The sequence below is a fragment of the Polypterus senegalus genome, chromosome 2, assembly GCF_016835505.1.
Source record: "Polypterus senegalus isolate Bchr_013 chromosome 2, ASM1683550v1, whole genome shotgun sequence".
Taxonomy (NCBI): Eukaryota; Metazoa; Chordata; class Cladistia; order Polypteriformes; family Polypteridae; genus Polypterus; species Polypterus senegalus.
Window position 1 is genome coordinate 284,318,284 of NC_053155.1, and position 19,774 is coordinate 284,338,057.

The 19,774-nt window shown below is 37.2% G+C and overlaps 1 protein-coding gene across 1 annotated transcript; it reads left to right on the forward strand.

Annotated features, from left to right (window-relative positions):
- The first annotated feature begins 7,082 nt into the window (after positions 1–7,082).
- On the forward strand, positions 7,083–8,018 carry LOC120524573 (olfactory receptor 51G2-like). Its single transcript, XM_039746405.1, has one exon. It carries the CDS (start codon positions 7,083–7,085, stop codon positions 8,016–8,018), a length of 936 nt encoding a protein of 311 aa, XP_039602339.1.
- Positions 8,019–19,774: the final 11,756 nt, after the last annotated feature.

The window sequence follows — 19,774 nt, forward strand, 5'->3', positions numbered from 1 at the left end:
TCAGCACTGTGCAGATTTCAGTTTGGTCATTATTATAGCCAAAACATTATCCTTTTTTTCTCACTCTAATTAAAAAATATGGTGTGGGATTCAGGGAACACAAGTGATTCTTCATCACTGAGTTTGAGAAAAGCAAGTGTAACCACAAAGTGGCCCCCACTGAGCCCCAAGCCACAGACACTTGCCAGTGATTGCTTGCTTCAAATTTGTTGAGCTAAATGATCTGGGTTTAGTTCCATGTTCCCTTGTGTGTCCAGGAGCCTCTTAAGCCCTTAACCATTGATAGTCATAGACCAAGATGAGCCAGGCAAATGAGAACACATACATTCAGCAAGGGGTTGGTGAAAAAGTGAACATTGCTTTTATTTAAACCAAACAGAAAAATGTTCAAGAATGCAGTGGAAAGTCTTCACACAATAAATAATCAATAAATCTTCTTCTTTTTGCTGCTCCCATTAGGTGTTGCCACAGATGATCACATATTTCCATAATAATCCATAAAAATCAGTGAACGTGGAGGTTAAAGGTTATGATATATGAGGTCAAAATCAAAGGTGAACAATTTTCTTTTAAAATCACAAGACTTGGTGCTTCCTTCTATAATCTGACATCTGGCTAACCCTTTTTGTATTCCTCAACATGAGGAGACGTCCACCAACAGGTACATACAACCCTTAACCCAGGTTGGGACCCTGTTGCCAGTCAATTGGTGTTTACAGGCTGCCATGCTTAGCTTTACTCCCTTGCTTTCCACTGCCACTTAAAGCCTTACATATGAGTCCTCCTGAAGTGGTTGGTTGCTCCTGCTCCAAGTCTGCTAAGCAGGAGCAACCCTCAGCCCCCTGTTGAGTGGCCACATTGCTCCTCCCATGGGGCTCACTTTCCTGTCAGCCTGCTTCCCCACAGAAACTGCACCACTACCATCCTGTTCCTGCTCTTTTCTCCGTATTTCTAACCTTTCCATTCCATTAACCTTCGTCTCTCTTCATTCTCTTTCCCTTTCTTGTTCTTTTTGTTCATCTACTTTTGTGTCGTGTCGACTCCTCTTACTATATATCCTGGCTGATTGGGTGCTGGTGTGATACTCTGCTTCCTTCAAGGTGTGAATGAGGCACCTGACTGATCTGCTCACATTTGCACATGAGTGTGTGAGCACTCAAGCACCCCAATCAATCCCAGAGTGATGCGCCTATATACTCCGGGTCTCAATTATTTATTTAAAAACTGCACTTCGCCATAAACCTCACATCACTATTCCCATTTTACTTTGTGGCCTTTGGATGGTTTGGGACTCTATATTAGTTAAAGTGAGGCCCTTTACCATTTTTGTGTTCTTTATTACAGCGGAAGGATTTTTCTGACACCCTTTTGTCCTGTAGGAGCAAGTGTTACTCAGTTTCCATCAATATTGTCTCAAGCTGCTTAGCGTTCCTGTTTCTTTACCCATTCGGACTTTGTTGGTCTAGGTTGTAGCCTCCATGACCTAAGTTCTGACCTTGGGAAACCTTTTTTCAAAATTGTTTGAAAACTTGATTCCATTTACTAGTTTCGGGGATCACTTGACACTGTGTTCACTTATGCTTTTCCCACACTGGAAATGCTCACTTGTATGGCCAGCTCCATTCTAGGCTGCAATCCAATACCAGAAAGTTGTAGGTATTTCTTGAGTGCCTCCAGCGGTGCTTTGACAATATCTTAAATCGCTTTTACTGCAGCCTCTAAGGTATTCAATATGGACTGGGTATTGGGTATCCATTCTTGGTCTTATTTTATTTTCTATTTATTTCATCCTATAATACTAGGGTGTTGTACCGTGTTAGCCATTATGAATGTAGTGAAAAGTCAAGCAAAATTACACTTTTTATTGGCTAACTAAAAAGATTACAATATCCAAGCTTTTGAGGCAACTCAGGCCCCTTTTTCAGACAAGATGTAATCAAGAAGAAAGAAGAAAATCACTGTGCCACCATTGTACTCAAGATAATTTCAGAAGACTGAATTGAAATACTTGTCAATACTGTTTATTATATGGTCAAGGTGAGTTAGCGGGCCTAAAAAAAGTTTCTTGCCTAGGATTCCCAGAGTCCCTCGCTTCTGAATACTGAATTCTGAATTTCCACGCTAATCTTTGTGTGCCGGTGTATATGTATTCTGTGCACTAGCTCAGCCACTGGGGAGCACTACGTGGCTAATTTACATGCATAATTCATCATGTGCAGCAAGACACAAACAAGACTTAAGGGAGCCTTCTCCCTCCTGTCAGAATGAGACCTGTGAAATAATAATAAAAATGAAAGACATAGATTTATTGCTATTTACAATAAGTACAAAGAATCTCCACAGATACTGTAGAGCATATCTGTATTAGTCAATTATTCCAGATTCTTCTGCACATAACAAGAAAATACCTCCTCATTACATTACCATTACTTTAATGCTTAGCTCTTGGAAAAATGTGCAAACCTCTAATAGAAGATCTATGGTTACAATTTGGAATGTGGGGGATAGGCACTCCAAATTATAGGAAGTAACAAGATTATTTAAAGCTTAATATACCATTAATAGTATTTCAGTTTTAAAATCAGTTCTTAACTACACTGGTGTCTCTAGCAGGAGGTGCTTGTTCCCAGGGATTGTGCTCTTTATAGAAATGCAGGACGTACTTGAACCTATATATGTACCCCTTAAGTAACCATGATGGAAATAATCAAATAAGAGAAATAAGGTACAAAAAGATACATATATATATATACTTGCTGTAAAATGTAGTCTTCACCTTAACATACAATGCAGTAGAATTATTTATACATACATATTCAGGTTGAAAAGAAAGCAATGGAGCAGTACAATCATCGTCTAGTTCTTTGGTGGGGAATGCTGATGATTGTAAGTGTGATTTGACGGAGTGCGGGAAGCTTCTGGCTTCTAGATTGTCCATCACCATTATATGAACATATAAACACACTTTGCATGTTCAGTGAGCTTTTTATGAAACCTGCCAGGTTTAGTCAGAGTCGTCTTAATGGCATCTTAGGCCCATAGGCAAAGTAGTGCACTGGGGCCCCTGTTTTGAAAGCAAAACAGAAACATATCAAGGCATCATAAACACCGTGGGCCCCTAAGCTCCTCGGGCCCCCGGCCAGTGCCCAACCATTTATCTAAACTATGTTATACTGTCTATGGACTGTGCTCTTCTCAGAACCAAATACCAGTTTTTTCAATCTCTGCACAGTGCATCTGCTGTAACCACTCATGGACTCTGCCAGAAAGTGATGGGTCAGGCCTTCTTTAATCAATCAAAATCTGTGCCTGAAAGAACTGTCCTTGCAACAGCTGCATGTATGCTAAACAAACAGGCTCACAAATCACAATTTTAAATAGTTATTTCTCATTTCTGGTTACAGTGGTTAACCAATATAGTAATGCTAAAATGGATGAGATGTGCTCAGATGTGCTTTAACCCTCTCTCTTTGTTTAGGTGCTTTTCTTAGGCTCCATATGCTGTGAGACAGAGATGCTGCTGAACCTTCAGAGGTGCCAGTGCTTAGATGGAAGACTGAAGAGCAATCTTTTCCTGCAAGGCATGAGGCAAACTGGGGTATCCCTAGAATGGAAGTGAAAGGGTACCTGTTGAAAACACTCTCGCCTTTTAGTTGAACCTTACACTGCCTTTTTGACAAGATGCTCTGAATATGTTCTGGAACCTTCCTCTGCTTGAATTTCCTTTCAAGTACCATCACCACAATAGTAATAACTGTTATTTTGTGTCTGTGTATGTTTTCGTCATTAATAAGAGATTGATGTTTTGTAAAGCTGCTTTTGTTTTGATGAAGTTCATTTTTACTTCATCTTTGGTACAAATAGACAAGATATAACTAAAACAATGGTCCCAGACAGTGTTATCCATCAGTTCTGTTCAAAAAAAGAAAGCAATTTTTGTTTATGCTGTTAGTTTCATCACTTAAAAAGTTCTAGTATTGGGTTTTGAACTCTTTTTGCCTCTGACACTGTCTCTCATTTTGTTTGTCATGTCTTGGTTGCCTGTTTTGATTGCTCTTCCCTAGATCTGACTTTGTCATTTTCCTTTTATTACCCCAATAATCACTGGAGACACTGTCTCGTTACAGTCACCAATGGAGTTAGGTCTCCCTAGTCTTCCTTATGGATGACCAGGAATGTTTTCCTTGTGTAACCTCAATCTCAGGTTGTCCTCCCTGTGTTGCTGTTCATGTGCAGAAACTGGCCAAAAAAAAGTGTTCATCCTGCAACTCTGAAATTCTTTAGGTTGGTTTAGGTAGGGTCTCATGACCTGCATGCCTTCACAGTGGCAAATACAGAACTTTTTTTTTTTTTTTTAGAAAATTATAGAACATTGAACATGTCTCATCATCTTTATGTACTGTAATATAAAAGATATTTACATTTAAATATCCATCCATCCATTATCCAACCTGCTATATCCTAACTACTGGGTCACAGGAGCCAATCCCAGCCAACACAGGGCGCAAGACAGGAAACAAACCCTGGGCAGGGTGCCAACCCACCGCAGGGCACCTACACACCAAGCACACACTAGGGACAATTTAGAATGCACCTAACCTTCATGTCTTTGAACTGTGGGAGGAAACTGGAGTACCTGGAGGAAACCCACACAGACACGGGGAGAACATACAAACTCCATGCAGGGAGGACCCGGGCAATGAACCCAGGTTTCCTAACTGTGAGGCAGCAGAGCTACCCACTGCACCACTGTGCCGCCCCATTTAAATAAATAAAATGTAAACAGTATGGGCTTAAAGCAGAGAAGGACAAACAAACTGTGATTGCCTTTACTACACTATTGGCACGTAGACTTATCTTGCTAAATGGGAAGAATCCTAACTGTCCTCTTTTAAGTCAGTGGGTAACTACTGTTTTATACTACAGTATTTGAAATGGGAAAATATTAAATTCTCAGTTAGAGGATCTGTGCAGAACTTTTTCAAAACCTGGCAGGATCTAATTAGAATAAGCTCTTAAAGCACTGAGGAAATAATTCTCTTCGCATTTCTTTTTCTTTTTTTTTATCTGCCTATTAAACTCATCAATTTATGTATGTTTACAAGCTTTAAGTTTTACTCTGATGGCCATGCTCTCTCTCTCAGGGGTGGAGGTCGGGTTGTTCTGTTTTCAATCCTATATTTTGTAAAAATTGATCTATCTGTATGGAATGATTATAATAAAATCAAGAAAAAAAACAAAAAAAAACCAAAAAAAAAACCAAACAATCGAAACAGTATAAGAAGCCAAAAGAAATAAACCTCACCTTACAGCACCCATTACAGAACTGAGAGAGCATCCAGCCACATGTGTCCCTTTTCCTTTCGGAGTTCAGTGTTTTACCATTTACATAACAGGGTTTTTGATGATGTTTATTACCTTTCAGCTTCTTCTATGGCTCTGTTATCTATTAGAATTAGACTTTCAAAACATTTCTGGGCGTTTGGTCCTTACAATCTAAATTAATAAAAAATTATAAGTAAATAAAGTAAGTAATACTGGATGGCTGCTATTGTAAGGCTGCTTAACTTCCATTACAATTACTTGCCCCTACAACATCACCCCTATAGTGTGCTGCTGTTATTCACTCATCCCAATTATTGTGGTGGGCTGCCCGGTGTAACTGGTAAGTCTCCATTGGCAGCTGACCAATGCATTTGGGCAGGAGAATTTCCATTTGTGGAAATGAAGTGTGGACTCTTGTCTGCCTTCTTTCCAGTACCGACACTGCCACAAGTAATCCAATTCTCACATCTCAGCCCCATGCTCCAAAGATCCCTAGAAAACACAGAAAAATCCTTTATCGGGTTTGCTGTGAATGCGATTGGGGGTGAGGTCAATGGAGAATCAATCCCTAGACCTCTCATCATGCTCCTCAGTGCTAAAGACGTAGAATTGGATATTTGCTTAGGCAAAAAGTGGATATCTTGGCATTCTTATTTTCTTATTGTATAATGTTAAATTAAAGTTTTGGTGACCAATATCAGTTAGAGGTGCTGTAATTCACATTTGCCTGGGTGTCATGGGCTATAGAAAGCAGAATGCTGTGTGGAATAATCAGAAGTTGATGCAAGCTACGTTATTTTTAAAATTTTAAAGCCTTTACCGAGTGTTTCTTTCTCTGCAGTGTAAAACCGACAAATAATCCATTCGTTTCTCTATTTTTAAAAGTTTGTTGGAATAACATAATTATTTTAGACATATATGTAATACGCTGCAGTAATTTATGAAATATGCGAGAATCCTGTCAATTGAGAATTCTCGGAGGCGGGACCGCATAAAAAAGAGAATGCGCAGATTCAGTTGTAGCATCATATTAGAGGGATAGCAGGTGCTCTCGTATTCATCTCTGACTTTTTAATGCATTTACTTCATATAAGAGCTTATTGAAGAAGAAACCGAAGCTTAATCGACTTACCAAAGGTAATTCTTTCGTATTTTTCCTTAAGCACATAACAATACTGGCTGCGCAATCTGCAGGACAGCAAAAAAAAAAAATAAAAAATTGTGTCATTCAAACTAGTCTTTTCAAGATTTTACATTTAAATTAATCGTAGTTTAATGTAGATGGCTATCTTCATATATCTTTTAAAATTTACTCCTATCATTCAATGTTTTTCGTGATATGGTGATGTTTTTAGAAGATAATAATTCTGTTAAGTGAATTAATATTTAATAATAATTTAATAATTGCAGTTAAATGAAATAGAATTAACATTAAAGGACAATATTGGGCTGAGTTAAATTCTAACTACAACATTACAAAATGTTCCCAGGCTGTTGTTTTATTTCCTGACGGGGTGAAAATACATCTGAATGTAAACTCTGTGTATAGAAATATTTATGATGACATATGTGCCACATATATTGTTATATTTTATATTATATATATATATATATATATATATATATATATATATATATATATATATATATATATATATATATATATATATATATATTTAATTGACAATTGAATCGATAAAGGCATATGACATGATCATTTTTTTGTATTTCAGAACAAATATTTTTTCTACTCGACCATGACTGAAGTTTCAGATAACTCCTCAATGCTAATTTTGGAAGGTTTCATAATTCCATCTGAGCTTCGGGTATCGGTGTTTATTTTATGCCTTGCTGTATATACTGTGATTCTTGCGGGCAATTTAACACTTTTATTTGCAATCTCATTCAATCAACATTTACATAAACCGATGTATATGTTTCTTTCCAATATGATAATCTGTGATCTAATTGGAAGCACTGCTTTAATGCCTAGACTGATGTATGGGGTTATGACAGAAGTTAAATTAATTTCGATTCATGCTTGTGTCATTCAGGCTTTTTGCATTCACTCATACGGAAGTGCTACTCAGCTTATGCTAACCGTTATGGCTATAGACAGATACTTTGCGATTTGTAACCCATTGCGATACCACGCGATTATGACTAAGTGGACCATAGTCAAGCTTTGTTTGCTCGCCTGGGGAGTAGCTTTTGTTTTGATTTTTGTTCTACTTTTTCTTACTTTAAGACTTCCACGATGCAAATCTCTTATCGTTCACGCATATTGCTTCAATGGATCTTTATATTTATTATCTTGTGTCGACACAACTGTGAACAGTATTTACGGTTTATTCGTCACGTATTTTTTAACCACTGTATCATTTTCTGCAATTGCATTTACATATACTAAAATATTAATTACATGCTTATTCAAAACAGAAAATAACAGTAAAAATAAAGCAATCCACACGTGTTCTACTCATTTAACTGTTTATTCTCTCTTTGAAATAACAGCAATATTTTCAACTATAGCTGTGAGACTTCCGAATTTCTCACCAAATGCAATAAAAGCAATGGGAACTTTAATGGTTGTTTTACCTCCTGTTGCTAATCCAATCATTTATGGTCTTAGCACCAAAGAAATTCGTAATATTTTTATGAAACACGTTAAAAATAGGATATCTAACCAGTGAAAATTTGCATAAAAAGCGAAACGATTACAATAACCATTATATCTTTTTAAATCATTACTTTGATAAATACAATAAAGCTCATTGAATGTAAACATAAAATTATATACGTAAATGTTGGAAAAGCTATAGCAGACAGAAAATATAATAAGAACCATAGCAGACTCAGACATAGCTGAAAACCTTGCACAGTTGTTACTACTTAAAATATACTTCTTCTGAAATTAAGATTTAGAATAGAAAATAAACCTACTCTTTAAACCGTTGTGACCCTTTAACAAACAGTAAAGGCTATTTTAGGTTTTTATCTTTTTGAAACCGCAGTATACACTAGTTAGATTTAAAAACGTGTGTGTTTCATTAGGCAAGCTAGATTCAACATTTTATAATAAAGAAGAGAAAAAAAAAAAAACATTTTGGTAAATAAAATGTAAAGCTGAAGGTTCAGCCTTCAACAAATACGTTAAGACGTTGCATAAATAAAAAACTCATATATGAGCTTATAGATCATTTATGTATTCACAATTAAAGGAAGCAGAGAAAGATTGTAATAAGAAATACGGGAATTTGAGAGGGTAATATTCACATATAGTTATGTGAAAATACAGATACTGTGTATGCGCGCATGTCTGAAAACAAATTTACTATAAACAAATGACGTGATGTTTTTACTTTAAATAAATTTGCTTGAGTGCACGCTTGTGGGAACTTCTTACTAGGTGAGAAATTCAGAAAATGTTTGGGATCAGTCATAATTACTGTATACCTCTTGTGGTGTCAAAAAGAATATGGTTATTTTTTTATAAGAAAAGTAAAATCAGAGGTACTTCTATGTTTCCATCCATTCATCTGTCCTTACAACAATTTTCTAAAAAGAAGAAAAGAAAACAACTTAATTTACACAAATATACAATCATAATCTATTGTCGACGTATGATTAATTTAATGAGTAAACGAACAGATTATCTCCATACCTTATTTAGAAGCTACAAAGAAATCAAGAAAAATAAATTTTTAGAGGTATTGTAAGGTTAACTCATTGTTATTCGTCAGTGCCAAAAACATGTTAAGCATAATTTTGTAATTAATTCAATTTCCAATAACTATTTGCAACATTTTTTTGGGGGTCTTATATTAATATAAGTATTAAAGACCTATAATTTTTATACTGAGTACCAAAGATTGTGATATACAGTATACGAGTATGTGAATATGTTTCACTTATATGCTGTGACAATTACTAAGTTAAGGATACCTAGGATACTGATTCTGTGCATTAATTAATCTTTTGCTGTAATGTGAATCACTTGCTAAACAAAGTTATTGTCAAGAACATTGTTACAAACTACTGCAGAGGGTGTTGAAGGTGTCACAGAATATTATTGGCACCAGGCTGCTTTCAGCACAGTTGATTTTCTCACTCTTTTCCACTGACTGATGTTACAGGTTTGTTCGCAGTCACACCAGTAGACTCTGGAGCAGTTTCTACCCACAGATTTTAAGGCTAATGAATAGAAAATCATAATAACTAATACTGTATCCTAATACACACTGCATATATATAAAATTAAATAAACCTACTACTTAATATATTACATATAACTGTACATATATATATAAACATACTGTATACAGGGGTGGGAAAAATTATAGGTTTACAGTTGTGAGTATGTGGAACACACAGTTTATTCATGCATTAATATTCATTTATTAATTATTGTGTTATTTCTTTGTATTATTTGTCTTCTTCTTCTTCTTATTATTATTAGCAAGTAGAATAAAAGAATATGTACATAATGAGAGACAGCAATTTAAGCATTTATGAGATTATACCTAGTGCACTGTGCCATTGTGACATTCTTTTTGAGTGAATAAAGTTAATAAAGCCATTGAGTTAATAAAGCTATTGTAATAATCATAACCTGATGTGTTTTTCCATAAAAACAACTCTCTCTCTTTCTCATGTAAGACACACACAAAAAAGCGTGTGTTACATGCTATGCTTACCTTTTGTGTGTGTCTTGTTGGTACTGTAAAATTGTCATTTTTCAGAGCAGACATGTATACAAGAATTCCATTATACCATGTACTGTACATTATGTGCTATTTCAAAATAAACTTGAACTATAACCACCAGTACTTTTTGTTGTCACTGCATTAAGCAAATTATTTCATTATGTATCTGTCCCATAGATCCAGCTCAGTCTGCTACTCAGTTTAGTAGGCCTATTATTGTCCTTTAAATTAGCTAATAATAATGCTGAAAACAAGGAACAATAATGTAGAAAGCTTTGTTTGCTGTAAGATGCATTCACTGTGTTGTTACTTATTACATTTTCAAATTTGAGTTTATTTTATGAAAGTATTTTACCAAAGAGAAAAATATAAATCCAAGGATTTGTCTCCTTTCAGAAATGGGATACACTAATATTCCATACCTGTTTATATTCATAAGAGTTTCATGCCAATCCTACAAATATTGGGCACAACATATACTACTTCCTGTTTATTACTGGACTGTGTTATTTACACAATTGCAGGTCCCGTTTTGCAAAGTGAAAAAAATAAACCTATGATTGTTTTGAAACATTTACTGCTAACTTAAAAGTGAAATCCCTTGATGATCCCTTTCATTAATCACTTTGGTTTAAACAACTAGCTGATAACCTTTAAGCTTCTTGTTGCTGACTTATCCATCATATTTGTGCCAATGTTTAATTAGGGAACATTTCTTGGTTAATATTGTAACCTTTGATTTAAAGTAATTTTGCCTATCTATTTACTATTCCTGCTTAATTACACTGAAAAAAAATGTGAATGATTCACACTTAATATTTTCAATCTGAACCAATATAATTCTAATATAAATTGATCCCACAATTTTTAAGTTAAGGCAAATCATTTAGAGTTATTGGGTGCAATTCACTTGTTTTTCTACTGAAGTAAATCTATTTTTAAGTTGTTCTTCTTTTTTGACATTTGGAAAGCCATCAAACTGGAAAGATCGACCGAAAGAATATACAAACGGCCCCCAAGCACAGCACATGAACAACCTAAAATATTAAGTTAAATTAAATAGGATTTTACATTTATTCCCTCCACCATAACTTAATTTGGTACAAACATTTTTTTTTACTTTGATTGAAATCTGAAACCAAATATTTCAAGCTGCAACACTAAATGACTAATCTTAAGTTGCTTGGAAGAGAAAATTTACGTTGAATGAACATTAATGTTATACTTTTTTCAGTGATATACATGCAAAACTGAGTGCAAGGCAAGGACCAGTGCTTGACAGGAGCCAGATAATTAGAAAGTACACTCACTTGTATGAGGGATATTCAAAATGTTTCCACACTTTTATATTTTCATTGGAAATCCTGGCCTGGCCAACCATTAAAGTCAATCAGTCATTCAATTAGTCTTAACCCAGCCACAGGGGATCCACAAACCAGTGTGTTTCTTTGTGCCTGTTCCAAGCCCGGGTAGATGGGGAGGGTTTCATCAGGAAGGGAATCCGGTGTAAAATTTTGCCAGATCAATATGCAGACAACAATTCAAATTTCCATACTGGATTAGTCGAGCCCCGGGTTAACAATGACTGCCACCAGTACTGTTAAAACAGGGTGCTGGCGGAAATTGGCCTACTGTTGGCCAAAAAAGGAGAAGAAGAAGAAGGAGATGTGTCCGGAGGAAGGAAGAGAGGAGGACAGTAAAGAGAGTGGAACTGAGGGTAGTGACTTTGAATGTTGGAAGTATGTTTGGTAAGTAGAGAGAGTTATATTGTGCATGCAAAGGGACTAAATGGAAGGGGAGTAAGGCCAGGTGGATCAGAGGTGGATTCAAACTGTTCTATCATGATGAGGACGTGAAATGGGGTAGGGGTTATTCTGAAGGAACAGTATATCAAGAGTGTTTAAAAGGTGAAAAGAGTGTCAGACAGAGAATGATTATGAAGATGGAAATTGGAGGTGTGATGATGAATGTTATTAGTGCATATGCCCCACAAGTTGGGTGTGTGATGGATGAGAAAGAAGATTTTTGGAGTGAGTTGGATGAAGTGAGGAACAGTGTACCCAAGGGACAGAAAGTGGTGATTGGAGTGGATTTCAATGGGCATGTTGGTGAAGGGACCAGTGGAGATGAGGATGTGATGGGTAGGTATGGTGTCAAGGAGAGAAATGAAGAAGGTCAGATGATAGTAGATTTTGCCAAAAGGATGGACATGGCTGTGGTGAATATGTATTTTAAGAAGAGGGAGGAACATAGGGTGATATACAAGAGTGGAGGAAGATGCACACAGGTAGATTACATCCTATGCAGAAGAGTCAATCTGAAGGAGATTGAAGACTGAAAAGTGGCGGCAGGGGAAATTGTAGTTAAGCAGCATAGGATAGTGGTGTTTAGGATGACGTTGGAGATCAAGAAGAGGAACAGAGTTAGGGCAGAGCCAAGGATCAAATGGTGGAAGTTGAAAAAGGAAGACTGTAAGGTTGGGTTTAGGGAGGTGGTGAGACAGGTACTGGGTGGCAGTGAAGAGTTACCAGACAGTTGGGCAACTACAGCAGATGTAGTAAGGGTGACAGCAAGAAGGGTGCTTGGTATAACATCTGGACAGGAAGGATGAAAAGGAACCTGGTGGTGGAATGAGGAAATATAGGACAGTATACAGAGGAAGAGGATGGTGAAGAAGAAGTGGAATAGTCAGAGAAATGCAGAAAGTACACAAGAGTACAATGAGATAAGGCGCAAGGTGAAGAGACAGGTGGCAAAGGCTAAAGAAAAGGCATATAATGAGTTGTATGAAAGGTTGGACACAAAGGAGGGAGAAAAGAACCTGTACCGATTGGCTAGACAGAGGGACCGAGCTGGGAAAAATGTGCAGCAGGTTAGGGGGATAAAGGATAAAGATGAAAACCTACTCACAAGTGAGGAGAGTGTGTTGAGCAGATGGAAAGAGTACTTTGAGAGGCTGATGAATGAAGACAATGAGAGAGAGAGAGAGAGAAGGTTGGATGCTGTGGAGATAGTGAATCAGGAAGTAGAACGGATTACCAAGGAGGCAGTAAGGACAGCTATGAAGAGAATGAAAAATGGAAAGGCCGTTGGTCCAGATGACATACCTGTGGAAGAATGGAGGTGTTTAGGAGATATGGCAGTGGAGTATTTAACCAGATTGTTTAATTGAATCTTGGAAAGTGAGAGGGTACCTGAGGAGTGGAGAAGAAGTGTACTGGTACCGATCTTTAAGAATAAGGGTTATGTGCAGAGCTGTAGTAACTATAGGGGAATAAAATTATTGAGTCACAACATGAAGTTATGGGAAAGAGTAGTGGAGGCTAGGTTAAAATGTAAGGTGATGATTAGTGAGCAGCAGTATGGTTTTATGCCAAGAAAGAGCACCATAGATGTGATGTTTGCTCTGAGGATGTTGATTGAGAAGTTTAGAAAAGGCCAGAAGGAGTTACATTGTGTCTTTATGGACCTGGAGAAAGCATAAGACAGGGTGCCTCGAGAAGAGCTGTGGTATTGTATGAGGAAGTCAGAAGTGGCAGAGAAGTACGTAAGAGTTGTACAGGATCTGTACAAGGTAAGTGTAATAATGGTGAGGTCTGCGGATGGAGATGGAGGTTGGATAACATCAGGGATTGGTTCTGAGCCCTTTCTTATCAGCAATGGTGATGGACAGGTTAGATGAGATTAGGCAGGAGTCCCCTTGGACTATGATGTTTTCTGATGACATTGTGATCTGTAATGATACTAGGGAGCAGTTTAGGAGACCCTGAAGAGGTGGAGATATACTCTGGAGAGGAGAGGAATGAAGGTCAGTAGGAACAAGACAGAATGCATGTGTGTAAATGAGAAGGAGGTCAGTGGAATGGTGAGGATGCAAGAAGGGAGTAGAGCTGGCAAAGGTGGATGAGTTTAAATACTTGGGATCAGAGTAATGGGGATTGTGAAAGAGAGGTGAAAAAGAGAGTGTAGGCAGGGAAATGGGTGGAGAACAACAACAACAACAAGAACAACATTTATTTATATAGCACATTTTCATACAAAAAGTAGCTCAAAGTGCTTTACATAATGAAGAATAGAAAAATAAAAGAAACAGTAAGAAACATAAAATAAGTCAACATTAATTAACATAGAATAAGAGTAAGGTTCATTGGCCAGGGTGGACAGAAAAAACAAAAAAAAAACTCCAGACAACTGGAGAAAAAAATAAAATCTGTAGGGATTCCAGACCATGAGGCCGCCCAGTCCCCTGAGAAGAGTGCCAGGAGTAGTTTGTGACAGATGGATATCAGCAAGAGTGAAACGGAAGGTCTACAGGACGGTAGTGAGACCAGCTATGTTATATGGGTTGGAAACGGTGGAAATGACCAGAAAGCAGGAGACAGAGCTAGAGGTATCAAAGTTAGACACAAAAGAATGGAATAATGGAGAGAATTCAATTAATCAAGCTTTACTTTCATCTTGTAATGACATACAAGGGAATTCTTGGTGCTTCTGCACATAGACAAGGGATTGTCATCAGCAGGACTCATTTCCTGCGTGTTCTGAAGCACAACAGGCTCAGCCGACAGAAGAACTACACAGATTTAAAACATGTCATTTTTTTATCAAGGAGCAATCACAGGGTCCAGGGAAAATGCATGGGTATAGATGGTTGTCCATGTAGTGTTAATAAAATGGTCTCAAAGCAAAAAAAGAAGTTAGAGTCATATTAGCTGCGCTGGATTCTAAGAGGTCAGCATAGAGACAGCAACGGAAATTTCACAGGAGACAGTACTTCTTAAAGGGACCCAATTACCTATGGAACATCAATTCATATAACAAGTTAAAACCTTTTGATGCGTGTGTATTAATGGGTGTGTCGATGGCTTCTCTCGAAAGATAATTTGGCTGAATGCCTGCAAAACCAGCAGTGACCCGGGAATTATTGGAGGTTATTTTGTAGAAGCTTTATAAACACTGAGAAAATGTCCCAAACTTGTGTGCACTGACCATGGCACAGAGAGCTTCTTTGCGAGAGCTGCAGAGATATTTATGCATGAGCCATGGAGACAATTTTTCAGGAGAGCAAAGCTGCCTCACCGGAGTGAGTACAGCAAACCAGCATGTTGAGAGTTGGTGAGGCATCCTTCGGAAAGAGGGTAGGGAATGTTGTATCTAGCTTCTTTCAGTGATACGGGATGAAGGAGAGTTTGATGGAGATTTCCGGGACAAAACCATACTTCAGCTGTGCATGATGGGAAAAATTCAGGTATGATGACTTAGTGTTAATGTATGTGTTAAAGTATGGTATCAGGCCAAAGTGCATTGTGTGCAATCTGTAAGTTTTTCAATCAGTTTTAATAATTTAACTTACTCAGTGATGAAAGAGATTATTCAGTATGTTGTTTACAGTTAGACACTCTGTTTAATTTTAGGAAGAGCTGAATAGTATTAAGGATGTCTGGAATACACATCGACCTGTGCCGAAATCAAATGTACTACATGGAATCCCAAATGTGATGTACTCTGCCCTAAATTTGTGGGACACTGAGGATGGTGCAATGCCACTTGACCAAGAGGAGCTTGATAGTTTACACTTAACTTGAAAGTATGAGGTATATAGGGTCATCTGTCCTTACAAACACAAAATGTTTTACAAAAAATACTTAAGTAAATGAAATAAAAAGCTCTGCTTTCAGACACTGCAGTTCAGTTTTTTTTTTTTTTTACAAAAATTATTTACAAACTTACATTTGTAAAAAACTTTTCTTGAAAAGATGACGACAGTATAATATAAAAGCTGAATTCCTATCCTTTTACTCAAGGCTGACAGATGTAACGTACTTTTGAGAAAAATAAAAAAAATGAAAAAAAAAAACCAAACATTGTTTTTCACATGTATGCACATTGTAAAAAAAAAAAGTAATTCACATAACAATTCTTTGGCACAGAACACAGGAATACAGTTTGAATATGATTCAACTGGAATTAGCAAACCGGCTTCAATTATTGACAGCTATTTTGTATGTAAATAACTATAAAAATACAGGCCATTGCAAAATTATTGCATGCACTGCACTTCTTGACATCTGTAATTTCAAAATCAAATAGAAGCAAAGACCTCAGTCTGAACTGTTTTGCTTTCTCCATAGTTTTAAATTCTTCAGTTTAATCAATTCAAACTTTTGCTTTATGGTAGAAATTGTTTATTGCAACAATGCTGTTAATATTACTCTTGACAAACCTCAGGCAGGCATGTTACAACAAAAACCCAACACATTTATTGCTTAAATATTGTACTGTGCAGCCAAAATTCTTCACCATTCATTGTTGTAATGCATAAACTGTGATTGTCATCTCCACATAACCAATCCAATATGCAACTGTGTGCTTTGTTGTATATTTTTGAATAATGAACAACAAACAATAAGTGGGAATTTCAACATCTCAAAAAACATGCATGCCCTACTAAGCAATTTGATGTTTATATTATATCCATCACCCAAACTGAGCCTATTTAGAATCGCATTGAAATCACTGCAGAGATCTGGATAGTTCTGATAATTTATGGGATAACATGAGATAGCATACACATTTGTTTGCTTGAAGATGACCATGAAATTCACTGGTTTCAATGAAGTTGACAGAGCTGTCACTTCCAAAAGAAGATCAGCCCCAGTATAGAAGCAAAGGGAGAGCCGTAAGCTATTCTCAACCAGTTCCTCAACATATCTTTTCAGGTGTTTTCCACACAGCTCCGTGCTACATTCATGGACAGTGGAAATTTCAAGATGTCTTTCACATGTTTGGGTGTTGGAACTTGCTGTTGTACAGTCTCTGCTAAGTTCTCGGGTGTCATAGGTCTCCAACACACATTTACAACCATGGGAGTGTGTATAAAGGCTTTGTGACCCAGCTGTGTCACAAGGCCAGAGATGTTTTCTTCAGTTGCAATTTGATGACATTCATGTGAGTCTAGAACATCACTGAGGGTGTCCTGATCAACTGATCCAATGTTGTGTAGTTTCTGCTCCATGATCTCCCTCTCTGGTTTAGATATACAGGACATGAAAGATTCTCTGATACTGCTGTAGGTGATACCATACAAGGCTTCCCCCAAAGAATGGAAGAGAAAGGTGTATAGGGAAATATCTTACTCCAAGCCAAACTTTAACAATTAATCTTCCAATGGCTTGCCATTCATGAGTTTGGTACTCATGTCTGTGGTAGGGGACCTTAACAATGGCACCCATAATGCATCTGTTGTTGAACTCATTCCAGAATTCAGATAAACAATCTCTGAATACACCTGAATCTACTTCTTTTTCAAAAGATCCATTGGGAAGTTTCATATTGATTAAAACGTCTTGGTTCATAATTGTTGGATCATTAAACACATTCATTAGGTCAGTGAGACAAAACCCCCTTCTTATTTCAACAAGCACAGCAGAACTGATATCCTGAACTGGAATCGTATCATCAAGATTGGCAGATTCAGAAAACACTGCCCCTATAAAAAGCTCATTGCCCTCATCCTGGTTGTTACTTAAATTTAAGCCATTTTCTGAGGAAGCATTTGTATGAATACTGCCAAGTGCATTTCCTGTTTTCTCACTCCATTCATTGTGCTCACTTGTAACGTAAAGTGTTTGATTCATCTGGTGCCTCATGTATAAACGGTGCGTACGCACAGAAATGTTGCGTAAGAACTTTTCCACATTCAAATCGCGATGTATAAAACCTACACTTGGCGTAAAGCCACGCACTTTTCCATGGTACCTCATACTTTGTCGTACGCAAGTTCTCCGCTCGGTTTTGCAGACTGGTGGCACCCTGCGTCAAAGCAGTGCTACTGCTCCTGTGTGGTTACAATTTATTTTCCTGACACGGCTTTATACAGTAAATACACTGAAACTAACCGCAGATTGTTTATTAGTGTAATGCATCTGATTGTAATTAACTTGTAACAATATAATGGTCCAGAGAATAGCCATAGTATTCCAAATACCATAACTGCTTTAGAATTGTTACTCTAACTGCACCTTCTTCTTCTTTCAGCTGCTCCTGTTAGGAGTTGCCACAGCGGATCATCTTTTTCCATATTACTCTCACTGCAGCACTCGGAGTATTTATATCACTGTATCTTCAAACTACACGTTTTGAAGAATCGGCACTCTAAGCTTACAGATGGCTTAACGTCTATTACAGAGCTGATTGTGTGGGGATCGGTTACTTGGAGAAAGAAAAGCAAGGACTGCAGGGGCGGCCATGCCAATATATTGAATATAAAACAGAAAGAGAAAATAACGACACAGCTAAAAACGCAGCAGCAAATTTAGATAAAAGTTAAACGCTTGTGTCATGAGCACGAGGCGGCTATGCAGTGTCCGCAACGGATGTGGCCATCCACCGTTAATAAGATACCATATTGACATTGGACTTTCTCTATTGGACAGAGCCGCCCATGAGTACTGCTGCAATAAATAATTTATTCGAAGGAAGCACACAATCAATAACATGCTTTAACTATCATCATGAAAATAATATCACGTATACATCTCAGTATTTTAGTTATTTAGAGAGCTGTAATATCATGAATGTAATGGATTCTGTATCCTGTCAGAGGAAGAGAGCCGGTTTAAGAAGCAGGTAGTGATTCACGCACATAAAGCACATAGAAGAGCAAATACAAAACAAAGCATTTAACGTGCTACTTTAATTACGATGTGATTTGAGAAACTGGTTAATTAAACTATCTTAAGATGAAGTTTATGATGTTCGACTTTAATGACAAAATAAACTACGTGATTAAAGTAGAAAGTTTGAGATTGAAGTTGACATTTCGTGCTTTTTCCCCACTGTTTGCCTTTTTTTTCTCTGTACCCTAATAAGCTTTCATATGACACTCAAATAGTGGGCTACAACTCGCCTTTTCACCGTGACTTTGATATGTGACTTCTTTATTATTTCTGGCCCTGTGCGATTTCTCCAACATGCTATGTCACTCGATCAACTTCCTTTTGTTGATTATACCATGGTTTAATTAAACAAATAGTATATTTTTCCTTTGCCTCCACTTGGTATTCGCTGAAATTCTTATAATTTCCGCCGTGCTTTTCCCATTGTCTTTTCACAGAAGGCTGCGCTTAAGGGCGATTTATATTGATTTGCATATTCAAATAGGCGTAATTCTGGGAGGATTTGGGCGTTACAAAATGCGCGTGCACGAGCGTTAGTTTTCACGCTGATTGGGATTTATGTAACGGAAGAACGTGGAAGTTGGAGTACGCACAGATTCCTGCATCTGGATTTTTCTGTGCGTAAGCACATTTTGGCTTTTGTGCTTACGCCATGTTATAGTGCGAATTCTACGCACAGCGTTATACATGAGGCCCCAGGTCTTGTGTTTCTGGCCCAATATTTGTGTCTGAAAAGTATGTTTCACCTAAACCCATCAAGACATTTGGTACTAGCTTTTCAATGGTCTGTTGAATGTCATCTGGAAGAGGTTGTTCATCTTCCTCAGGTGTATGTTCAGGTGACAAGATGACTATGTCATTTGTTTCATTAGAAGAACTCTGTACCTTCTCCAGCTTCTTGATGAAAAGATATAGGTCTTTATACCTTGTACTTCCACCTTTTGCAGCTCAAACCTGTTTAAACTCACCTTCATTCCTATTGTAGTTCATCCAGCCTAATTCCATTCTCCTGTTTTTTTATCTTATAAGTCATTCCCATTTGTTTCTCTGAAATTTCTTCTCTGT

Excerpts from the sequence above, each read along its gene's own strand:
- LOC120524573 (XM_039746405.1), top strand. The coding sequence starts at position 7,083 with ATGACTGAAGTTTCAGATAACTCCTCAATGCTAATTTTGGAAGGTTTC.